The following is a 12,507-nucleotide window of genomic DNA, read 5'->3' on the forward strand; positions in this document are numbered from 1 at the left end:
TACAAAAACACAAATTCAAAAATATATATGCATCCATATGTTTATCGCAGCATTATTTACAACAGAAAGATAAGGAAACAACCTAATAAGTGCTCAGAGGTGGATGAGTGGCTAAAGAAGATATGGTATATATCTACAATAGAATACTACACGGCCATTTATTTAAAAAACAAAAAAAAAAAGATGAAATCTTGTAGTTTGTGATGTGGATGGACCTTGCAGGTATTATGCTAAGTTAAGTAAGTCGAACAGAGAAAGACAAATACAGTATGATATCACTTACGTGTGGAATCTAAAAATAAATAAATAAAAATAAAATAAATGAACAAATCAAACCAAATCAAAGCACAAAGACACAGAGAACAGAGTAATGGTTACTAGAGTGGAAGGGAGTTTGTGGAGAGCAAAATGGGTAAAGGGGGTCAGCTGTACGGTGACAAATGGAAACTAAACTTTTGGAGGTGGGCACACTGTAGTGTATACAGAAGTCAAAATATAATGTTGTAGGGACTTTCCTGGTGGCGCAGTGGTTAAGAATCCACCTACCAATGCAGGGGACACAGGTTCGAGCCCTGGTCTGGGAAGATCCCACATGCTGCGGAGCAACTAAGCCCATGCACCACAACTACTGAGCCTGCGCTCTAGAGCCCGTGAGCCACAACTACTGAATCCCACGCACCTAGAGCCCATGCTCTGCAACAAGAAAAGCCACTGCAGTGAGAAGCCTGCACACCGCAACAAAGAGTAGCCCCCGCTCGCCGCAACTAGAGGAAGCCCGCGTGCAGCAACGAAGACCCAACGCAGCCCTAAATAAATAAATAAATAAATTATTTTTTAAAAAAAGGTATCTGTTTACTCAAAAATAACAATACCCTATGGAGTTTATAACATGTGGAAGTCAAATACACATGACAGCAATAGCACAAAGTCCAGGAGGGGGAAATGGAAGGAAATGGAAGTACACTTTTATTATACAGACAACTACATAATATCACTTCAGGGTAGACTGTGGTAAGTGAAAGATGCACACTATAAACCCTAAAGCAACCAATAAAATAACAAAACAAGGGTTACAGGAATACCTTGTAGATACCACATGTTCAATTCCAGACCACCAAAATAAAGCAAGTTACACAATTTTTTTTTCTTTCCCAGAGCATATAAAAGTTATGTTTACACAACACTGTAGTCTATTAAGTGGGCAATAGCATTCTGTCTAAAAAACAACGTACATACCTTAATTTTAAAATGCTTTATTACTGGGCTTCCCTGGTGGCGCAGTGGTTAAGAATCCGCCTGCCAATGCAGGGGACATGGGTTTGAGCCCTGGTCTGGGAAGATCCCACACGCCGTGGAGCAACTAAGCCTGTGCACCACAACTACTGAGCCTGTGCTCTAGAGCCCGCGTGCTACAACTGCTGAGCCCGCAAGCCACAACCACTGAAGCCCACAAGCGAGCCACAACTACTGAAGCCTGTGCGCCTAGAGCCTGTGCTCTGCAACGAGAAGCCACCACAATGAGAAGCCCGCGCACTGCAAGGAAGAGTAGCCCCACTCACCACAACTGGAGAAAGCCCGCGGGCAGCAAAAAAGACCCAATGCAGACATAAATTAATAAATTAATAAATAAATTAAAATGCTTTATTGCTAAAAACTGCTAAGCATCATCTGTGCCTAAAGCAAGTCACAATCTTTTTGCTGGTGGCTGCTGTGTGATGGGGTGGCGGTTGCCAAAGGCGGGGTGGTGTGGCAAGCTTTTAACATAAGACGGCAGTGAAGTCTGGAAAGTCAACTGACTCTTCCTCCCACAAACAATTTCTCAAGCATGCAACGCCGTTTGATAGCATTTTACCCACAGTAGAACTTCTTTCCAAATTGGAGTCAATCCTCTCAAATCCTGCCGCTGCTTTATCAACGAAAGTAAGACTCATGTAATATTCTAAATCCTTTGCTGTCTTTTCAATAATCTTCATAGCATCTTCACCAGGAATAGATTCACTGTCAAGAAACCACTTTCTTTGCCCATCAATAAGAAGCAACTCCTTATCTGCTCAAGTTTTATCATGAGATTGCAGCATTTTAGTCAACACCTTCAGGTTCCACTTCTGATTCTAGTTCTCTTGCTGTTTCCACCACATCTGCAGTTACTTCCCCCACTGAAGTCCTAAACCCCTCAAAGTCACCTATGAGGGCTGGAATCAACTTCTTCCAAACTCCTGTTAATGCTGAGATGTTGACCTCTTCCCACGAATCATGAATAGTCTTAATGGTATCTACAATGGTGAGTTCTTTCCAGAAGGTCTTCAAGTGACTTTGCCCAGATCCATCAGAGGAATCACTATCTCTGGCAGCTACAGCCTTACGAAATGTATTTTCTTAAATAATAAGACTTGAAAGTCAGAATTACTCTTTGATCCATAAGCTGCAGAATGGATGTGTTCACAGGCATGAAAACAACATAAATCTCATTGCACGTCTCCATCAGAGCTCTTGGGTGACAAGGTGCACTGCCAATGACCAGTAGTATTTTGAAAGGAATCTTTTTTTCTGAGCAGTAGGTGTCAAGAGTGGGCTTAAAATATTCAGTAAACCATGTTGCAAACAGATGTGGTGTCATCCAGGCTTTGTTGCCCCACTTATAGAGCACACACAGAATAGATCTGGCATAATTCTTAAGGGCCCTAGCATTTTTTGGAATGGTATATAAGCATTGGCTTCAGCTTAAAGTCACCAGTTGCATTAGCCCCTAACAAGAGAGTCAGCCTGTCCTTTGAAGATTTGAAGTCAGATACCGACTTCTCCTCTCTAGTATGAAAGTCCTTGATGGTGTCTTCTTCCAATAGAAGGCTGCTTTGTCTACACTGAAAATCTGCTGTTTGCTGTAGGCACCTTCATTATAATTATCTTACCTAGATCTTCTGGATGACCTACAGCTTCTCCATCAGCACTTGCACTTTTATGTTACGGAGATGGCTTCTTTCCTCAAACCTCATGAACCAACCTCTGCTAGCTCCAAGGTGTTTTTCTGCAGCTTTACCACCTCTCTCAGCCTTTATAGATTTCAGAAGAATTAGGGCCTTGCTCTGGATTAGGCTTTGGCTTCAGGGAACGTTGTGGCTGGTCTGACCTTCTGTACAGAACACTAAAACTTTCTCCATAACTGCAATAAGGCTGTGTTGCTTTCTTGTCGTTCGTGTCTTCACTGGAGGAGCACTTTTAATTTCTTTTAAGAGCTTTCCTTTGCATTCACAGCCTGGCTAAACTGTTTGACACAAGAGGCCTAGTTTTCAGCCTATCTCAGCCTTCCACACGTCTTCCTCACTCAGCTTCATCATTTCTAGCTATTGATTTAAAGTAAGAGACATTGAGAGTCTTCCTTTCACTTGAACACTTAAAGACCACTGTAGGGTTATTAACACAACTAATTTCAATACTGTTGTGTCTCAGGGAATAGGGAGGCCTGAGGAGAGGAAGAAAGACAGGGGAACAGCCAGTGGGTGGGGCAGTCAGAACACACAGAACATCTATGGATTCAGTTCGCTGTCTTATGTGGGTATAGTCTGTAGCACCCCAAAACAATGACAATAGCATCATCAAAGGTTACCAATCACAGATCACCATAACACATATAATAATACTGAAAAACTCTGAAATACTGTGAGAATTACCAAAATGTGACACAGGGTCATGAAGTGAGCAAATGCTGTTGGGAAAAAATGGCAGTGATAGACTTACTTGATGCAGAGTTGCCAAAACCTTCAATTTGTAAAAAAACAGAATACCTGCAAAGTGCAATAAAGCAAGGCGCAATAAAATAAGGTATGCCTGTATAGGTAATAATCCAGCAAAGGAGATAAAATGGAATCACAAAAAACTTCAACCCAAAAGAATGCAGGAAAAAGGAAACAAAGAACAGATGGACACAAAGTGGGGTGGAGGGGCTTAAGTGTATGTAGCCTAAGTACTACAAATAAAAAAGCAGAGACTGCCAGGTTAGATTTTTTTAAAACCTGCTGCCTGTAAGAAACACACATTAAGTATAAAAATATAATAGGGTAAAATAAAAGGATGGAATGATATACCATATTTACACTAATCAAAAGAAAGTTAGAATGGATATATTAATATCAAAGTAGATTTCAGAGTCAAATACAGGATTTTTCTGTTACAGTCAAAAGTGTCCTTATCGGAGGGTAAGTTGGGACAAAGTGAGAGAGTGGCATGGACATATATACACTACCAAACGTAAAACAGATAGCTAGTGGGAAGCAGCCGCACAGCACAGGGAGATCAGTTCGGTGCTTTGTGACCACCTAGAGGGGTGGGATAGAGAGGGTGGGAGGGAGACGCAAGAGGGAGGAGATATGGGGATATATGTATACGTATAGCTGATTCACTTTGTTATAAAGCAGAAACTAACACACCACTGTAAAGCATTTATACTCCAATAAAGATGTTAAAAAAAAAAGTGTCCTTATCAATATCTCTCCTCTGATCAAAGTTAAAAGTTATTTTATATACCACTAGAGCACCTATCACAGCCTCCCTATGATGTGGAATAATTCATTGTTGCAAACTAACAAGCAAATACTATAGTTATACAGACAGAAATATGTTGAAATTGAGACACAATCCAATCTTATTTCCGTGCAAAAGAAGGGTTAAAACAGCATTCCTGATACTACTATCCTTAGAAAGGCCTGCTTACATAGGTGGCATCTAGGAAGTTGGCTTTTGGAGGGCTCCCAGGGTTGCCTATGTGATAAGGGCAGTTTACTGTGCCTAGATTATCTGTGCAAACAATATGGTTTTCCTTCTGGTACGTGCTGGGCAGAGGGTGCATACATGACTAGCCCCAGTAAAGACCTTGAGCCTCTCCGGGCAGAAGCACCATGCACATGCTGCCCTATCTGTACTGCTGGAGGAAGAGGGAGCTCTGCATGCCCCTCACAGGCGGAAGCACCTAAGGAAGCCTGCACAGGGGGTCTTCCAGACTTCATCAAGGTCTTTCTCCATTCAGATCTTTTCATCGGGCTTCCCTGGTGGCACAGTGGTTGAGAGTCCGCCTGCCGATGCAGTGGACACAGGTTCGTGCCCCGGTCTGGGAAGATCCCACATGCCGCGGAGCGGCTGGGCCCGTGAGCCGTGGCCGCTGAGCCTGCGCGTCCGGAGCCTGTGCTCCGCAACAGGAGAGGCCACAACAGTGAGAGGCCCACGTACACCAAAAAAAAAAGATCTTTTCATTTTGCATCTTTAGCACATAAAGGCAACAAGTCTTAGCCATAATTAGAACTCTGTGCTGAGTCCCATGAGTCCTAGTCAGTCTCCAAGGTAGAAGTATCTTGTGGACCCCTGAGCACAAACAGAGAATTCAGATATGTGAACGTTTCCTTCCTCTTAAAAAACTATAGGGCAAAATGAAGAACACATAACTTTGATAATTTTTTAGTTTACATTGCAAAGCACTAGGATTATATAAAAAATAGCAGTATTAGACAACATTATTCATAAAGTAGGTACTTGGAGATCATCTTACGTAAAGATACAGACCATATTTAAAACGATCTTATATAAACCTACTTTCAGTTTACAGGGGAGGGGTGTGGACAGAGACTTTTACTGTACATTGTTAAAATTACATTACACTGCTTGTTTACATTCTTAATGTGTACTTCCACCTTATATAGAAAAGCTATTTTTGTCCTCTTTTTCAGTCTACAACAAGAACCCAAAATATTAGAAACTTACAACTCTTCTTGCAGAACTTAGGTGGTTTTTGCACAAAGACAACTGGCACAAAATCAGTAGAATACAATGGAATTGCAATATGGGATTGTGAGGGCTTCCCTGGTGGCGCAGTGGTTAAGAATCTGCCTGCCAATGCAGGGGACACGGGTTCGAACCCTGGTCCGGGAAGATCCCACATGCCACGGAGCAATTAAGCCCGTGCGTCACAGCTACTGAGCCCGCGCTCTAGAGCCCGCGAGCCACAGCTACTGAGCCCATGCGCGTAGAGCCCGTGCTCCACAACAAGAGAAGCCAAGCCACTGCAATGAAGAGTAGCCCCTGCTCGCCACAACTAGAGAAAAACCCGTGCACAGCACGGAGACCCAACGCAGCCAAAAAATTAAAAAAAGAAAAAATATGGGGTTGTGGCACATGATGAGGGTGAAGAAAGCATGAGAAATTATCAGTCTAAGTGGAGAGATGTTGTAAGTAATGTTTTAATGTTTTATTTATAGAGTAAGGCTGAACATTTGATTCAGAACTAGTTAAATAATGGAAATGTGTGTTGGAGGTTTATGGGATATTTCTTTGGGGGGCAATGAGCGAAGTGCTGGAAAGAGGGGCGTTAGGTAAATAAATGATCAAACATCTGTAGAATTCAGGATTAAAGTATTCCCTTGGTAATATTCAAATTATCCAGATTTCCAAGTTGTTGGTAGCACCCCCAGGGCTCCAAAGAGGAAATTAAAAGAGAAACGCCATTACCTTTCCTGAAATACAGGTCGTAGTTTAGCATATTCTCCCATCTAGCAAAAAATAAATAAAGTTCCCTGTGGAAAAACTGAAAAACAATCTGTGGGACATTCCAGAAAAACTAAACTGCTTGATAATGCATGCCATTTAACAACGGAGGAAATATATTAAATGTATTAGTTTTAAAATAGAAATAATATTTCCTGATTACGGGGGGGGGGGGGGGGGGGGGGATTTGCCAGCCTCGGCACCAGGGGAGCTGGGTCCTGCCTGTGCAGTGCAGGTGGTTCGCAGCGCCACTAGGTGCCAGTAGCACACTCCCCTCCCTTGGAGCACAGCACTCAGTATTGCCCTTCACTGGCAAACTCCACTCATGCATACATTTACCCCATAAATGACTCCCTTGTGTTCCAGGTACTTTGTCAGGCACTAGAGATAAAATGACAAACCAACACATACAGTATTCATGCCCTCGTGATGCCTACAGCCCTAGTGGGGGGACCAAAGGTAATTAAATACTCACAGAAACAACATAAATTTACAAATGTTGCTAAGTGACATAAAGGAGAGATACATATTCCAATGACGATGTATATTAAGGACACGTGCTCAAATATTTCTTATTTAAAGATGCAGACAATCCAAAAGTTTAGAGTACTGCAACCCCCCATCTGAGCTTTGTATCTTGTTCTTTTCCATCATTAAAAGATTGAAAGGTCCGATGCTAACTTCAGTTTATTTCAGTATCTGTCAAAGGCTTTTAAAAAAATGATTCTCGGGCTTCCCTGGTGGCGCAGTGGTTGAGAGTCCGCCTGCCGGTGCAGGGGACGCGGGTTCGTGCCCCGGTCCGGGAAGATCCCACATGCCGTGGAGCGGCTGGGCCCGTGAGTCATGGCCGCTGAGCCTGCGCGTCCGGAGCCTGTGCTCCGCAACGGGAGAGGCCACAACAGTGAGAGGCCCGTGTACCACAAAAAAAAAAAAAAAAAAAAAATAGGGAGATCTAAACAAAAGTACATATTTCTACAACCATTTTTCAATCCCAACCAAAATTATCAAAAATTAGCCAGTAGATTTTCACCTTCCAAAGTAAAAAAATATTAATTTTTAACAAAGGGGTTTAAAACATACATAAACTCTTTAGAATATTTTAATCAGGAAATTCTGTGTCCAGGATTTTTTGGCAACCAATGTGAGAATATTTTTGTTGTTTGATTACAAACTTTCACTGTTTCTGGCAATAAACTACCAATAGAAATAGTTCCAAACATCTGTTCTCAAAATGCTCAACCCTCAGCACATGTTTCTGTGAAAAGTCATTACATTCTTATTGTTGAAACACCACCTTTACCTTGAAGAGGCAGATGAAGTGTTTATTTTCTTTGAAAACAGAGGTAGATATAATACATTCAGCCATGTCATCCTAATAACGGTCGACAAATTTTTAACATCTGCTTTTTGGTAAAATAAAAGCCTGTTCTAAGTTCAACAGCACTTTTACACACTTTGCCCCTGGGGGACCTTTTAAGACATCAAAGATTTTTCATTTTCACACCACCCCACCCCAGCTCTTACGTAGGACTGTAAAGATTTACTCTATTTTAGAGGGGTTCTTTTGACAATTATAAATTTATAAGCGTATATAAAATTGACCACACTGGTGACCTCCTTTAATACTTTGGCACTTACTTGTGACTTCTTTCTTGTAACTATGAATGACTCCATGAATGACCTTTAGGGCTATTCACTTAGGCTACAAGTATTTATTGAGGAATGACCAAAAGAGAAAAAGATCCTTTTCAGAAGGGCACTATTATCTAGTGAGGAGAGACAGACAAGGTTATTAAGTAAACATACACTGTGTTAGATGCTGGTAAGTACGGAGGAGAGAACAACCCAGCGGGGGTGTGATGGGAGGAGGAGACTCCTGAAATTTTCAATAGGGAGCCCAGCAAAGCCCTCACAGATTAGGTAACTTCAATAAATACCTAAAGGAAATGAGGGAGGAAGCCATGCATGTAGGGAACAGGGACTGCAAAGGCCTAGAGGTGGACAGTTTTGAGGAAGACCAAAGAGATCACTGAGGCTGAAGGAAGCGAGGGAGGGGAAGGGCACTTGTGGGAGTGGTGAAGATGGTGGAGGCCTTGCCAGTCAGGAAGGACTGGCTTTTTTCCTCTTAGTGAAACGGGAAGTCACTGAAGAGTGTTAGGCGGAGAAGTGATGTGACTTGACCTACGCTACTTATCTATTTTATCAATTTATTTATCAGTGTGGCTCATTCCATGGATGAAACCCCAAGACTTATCATTATTTTCTGTTACTGCTCAAATTGGTCCAGCTCTTAGGGGCTCCTTCAGGTTGGCTCCTGTGCTTGAGTCCCCATCTCTCTGAGCATTTCCTTGCTTTCTGGCACCTCATCTTGTATCTTCCCTGCACCATGAGCCACTTTTCAAGGAGCTCTGGTCCTTTTCATTGGAGAACACTGGTTAGAAACCAAGATCTAGGCACTAGATGTGCTCACTGCTACCAGAAGTCACTACTTCTAGGCCTTCACAGGGGACAGAGCTAGGAGATAAATGCAGCATACTAACACATGCATACACACATACCTATATTTCTGTATCTTTCCATATAAATATTAAAAACCTTAAGTTTATATTGATATCTCCATTCTAACACCACAAAAATCATTTTAGAATTTTACTCACTCGATTACAGCAGGTATGTGCATGTATATGCAGGGGTTTTTTTTGTCTTTAGCTTTACGGGTATCCAGTCAAGACACTACTTTTCAGTTGCTTAGTTTTTTCCCTACCCCTGTCATTGTGAATTCTGCTATCCCGTTTTAGGTTCCCCCATAGCCCAGATGGCTGTAGTTGCTTATTCAGGGGTAGGTGAAACATTCTAATGGTTCTAAGAGTCAGAGCTATACAAAAAGATATATCTGAGAAGTGTTGCACCACATCCCTGCTACACGGATCCCACTCCTGTCTTCCACCCACCTTTTAGAGACAGGTAACCAATCTCTCTACTTCCTGGCTTATTCTTCCTGTGTTTCTTTTCCACAAATGTGCATATGCATGTATACTTTCTTACATCTCATTCCTTCCTACATAAAGTGTTGCACACCATAAGTGGTCTTTTGCACTTTTTTATTCCACTTAAAAGTATATATTGGAAACTACTTTGTATTAATTAGTTCATAAAAATATTCCTCATAGTATTTTTTACAGTTGCACAGTATTCTACTGTATGAACCATACCACGGTCTAGTCAACCATTCTATTATGTGTGGTCAGAGGTTCTTTCCAATATTTTGCAAACTGAACAATGCTGTTAATGTTTTTGTATTATTGGAGGCATATTTTCAGGATAGAATCTCAGAAAGGTCAAAAGATAAGTGCACGTATAGTCTGTTAGGCATTTTGCCAAATTTCTCTCCAGAAGACATGTACCAATTTGCATTCCCACCAATGAGGCATAAGAGTGCCTATTTCCCCACAGCCTTATCAAAACTGAGTTGTTACAGTTCATTTTAGCCTTTGTTCATTGCCTTTCCTATAATGCTTTTCACTGTCACAAAATATTCCAAAACTACTTCTAAAGTAGTTCATGGAAGAAACAGTTCTCACTGATCTATCACAGTCACGATCTGGCCATCTAAGTATGTTCAGACTGTGGAAATTATTTATCGTGCATTATACTGTTCAAAATTTGGTAATGTAAGCCTTTAAATGTAATGTCACATTTCCAAAACAAACACTCTTAACTTGACTACTCCTGAGGTGAGGGTTACTCATCCATATAAAGTAGGTAATTTTGATCATCTGAGTAAAGCAAATGGTATAACAATTGAATAATTAAATCTAAGTCCTTGTCTCAACAATACTTTTGAAATGTTTACCTATATTAAATCTATTAAAGCCCGTATCATTTCTACAGTAAAAAATTCCACTTCTAATATTCCTTTGGAAGGCCTGTTTCACTTCTCCCAAATATACCTGTCAAAAACCAAAGGGAACTTGTAGGCAACAAAGCAATTTCACTTCATAGGGTTTGTTGCCTTTATAGATGGAAGGTAAACGTAGCATTTATTTCTCGATTCAAAATCACACGAAAATCGCAGTGAAAGCTTTGAAAGATGGCAGACTGTGTGCATGATATTATTTTGGGATAGTGCCAAAAAGACAAACCGAACTGCCAACTTTACTGAAAAGAAATATTTTAATCAATTTTTAAAATAGCAAACAGAGCTAGCTCACACTGTGGACTAAAGATGTCAAATCCTGTCTCTCTTATTTTAAATCTTCGTCAAAGAGTTTTGTCTTAAAGAGTAAGATGTAATCATAGTCAGTAATATCCATTTCTAAGAATTTTAATTTCTGATTTAAATGTAAAATATTTATTTTAAAGATATGCATTTATTGCACAACTTAACATACTATATTCTAGTGGTCTGCACAAGCTACTCTTGGATATAAATTAATAGTTTCCTATTTTAAGGGTGTTTACATGATAGTAATCATTTAATACATCTTGGAAGTGAATCTTTTATGTTGACACAGTAAATGTTATAAAGCTGTTGTTTAAATATGTGTTTCTTCTACTTACTTCTGTGCTCCCTGAGACAACAGCTCTGTCCACGTTCACTAACAACGGTTCTTCCATCTGGCACACCCTCAGTGACCATTCCACACAACGGTGATGAGCCCAACAAGTGCCTAAAATGGTTAAAGTGAAAAGAAGCAACTGAATAAACATTAAACGTATTAACGCTAATAAGTAAAGATGAAAATCCCCCAAATCAATTCAAATGTGTGAATACACGATGGCATCTGATATTTGCGATACCACTAAAGCAGCCCTCCTCGAAATGTATCGTCTAGGAACTTGTTATAAATGCAAATATCAGACCACAACCAAGACCTGCTGAATCAAAAACTCTTGCCATGGTGCCCAGAAATCAACGTGTCAACAAGCCCTCAAGTGATTCTGATGCACAGTGAATTAGTGATTATTCCTTCAACAGAGAAATTCATTTCTAGTCATTTTATTTAACCGTTACTATATTTTATTTGGTGTATTTACATAAAGGAAAATTACTTAATACTTTGTTTCTGACAAATAAGCTACATATACACCTCTATTCCACTGCACCCCACACCAAGAGCCCACATCAATCATCAGTAACAGCTCAGTCTTTCAACTCTCTCTCACAGAGCACCTGAACAATTACACGCAGTTCTTCACTCAAAACCCCAACAGCACCAAATCATGAGTATGGATTACTATACTGCGTTACAGGACATTCACAGGGCTTAGATCTTTACCCTTCACCCCTACTTCAAGTAGACCCAGACTGCCATGTTCCCCAGGTTTTCATAGATCCCTTTAAAATTTCTCTCTCCGAAACTGTCAGATCTCCACGGCACTGCTGCCTACACAAGTGTAAATGCAAACATTTATAAAAGTATCCAGCCCAGTGATGGCCCTGTGCAGATGTTAAATAAGTTAGGTAAACATAATTAGACAATTTATTTTACCTAAGCAGGTATACTTAACAATGACGTTTTTCCAATGTGATAATTATTTCTAGATGAACGGTATGTACTATTAAGTGAATAATTTGCTAAAGTGAAAATGCTTACAGAATCAAAAGGTAGTTATTAATGAAGACTGGCTCATACCTGTAGGGTCAAATAAGGCTTGGACATCAATGGCATCCGGAAGGCCAACCAGACTGAGTTCATCCCATAATTTACCAGCCTGATCATCTGAAGCAGTCTGCGTGCTTACACTTACACAAGGTACTATATTCTGCTGAGGAGACCGTTCCCTGGAAAATAAGATAAAACAAAATGGATGTGAAAGTGATAACAAGTAGAAAATTGTTTCCTTTTATAACGACTTAAATATAATGTATTGCCTAATCAATTTTACTTAGGCATAAACTATCATAAAACAACTTTTAGAATATGTTATTATTCATAGTATAGATATAAAACTGGATAGCTATATTATATAATGTAA

At 40.4% G+C, this 12,507-nt stretch overlaps 1 protein-coding gene across 15 annotated transcripts in view; it reads right to left on the reverse strand.

Moving 5' to 3' along the window:
- The window catches only part of KMT2C (lysine methyltransferase 2C), a 294,475-nt gene that overhangs the window by 164,529 nt on the left and 117,439 nt on the right, over positions 1-12,507 (reverse strand). For all 15 annotated transcript variants that reach the window (XR_009520703.1, XM_060021158.1, XM_060021157.1 and 12 more), the window contains 2 exons: positions 12,165-12,313; positions 11,089-11,198 (listed from right to left, as the gene is read on the reverse strand). Coding sequence is in view for 14 of the 15 variants with exons in the window: in XM_060021158.1 (XP_059877141.1) it covers positions 11,089-11,198; positions 12,165-12,313 (259 nt within the window). In the remaining variant the exon portion in view is untranslated. The remainder of the gene's footprint in view (positions 1-11,088; positions 11,199-12,164; positions 12,314-12,507) is intronic.

Source organism: Delphinus delphis, chromosome 9 (assembly GCF_949987515.2).
Source record: "Delphinus delphis chromosome 9, mDelDel1.2, whole genome shotgun sequence".
NCBI lineage: Eukaryota > Metazoa > Chordata > Mammalia > Artiodactyla > Delphinidae > Delphinus > Delphinus delphis.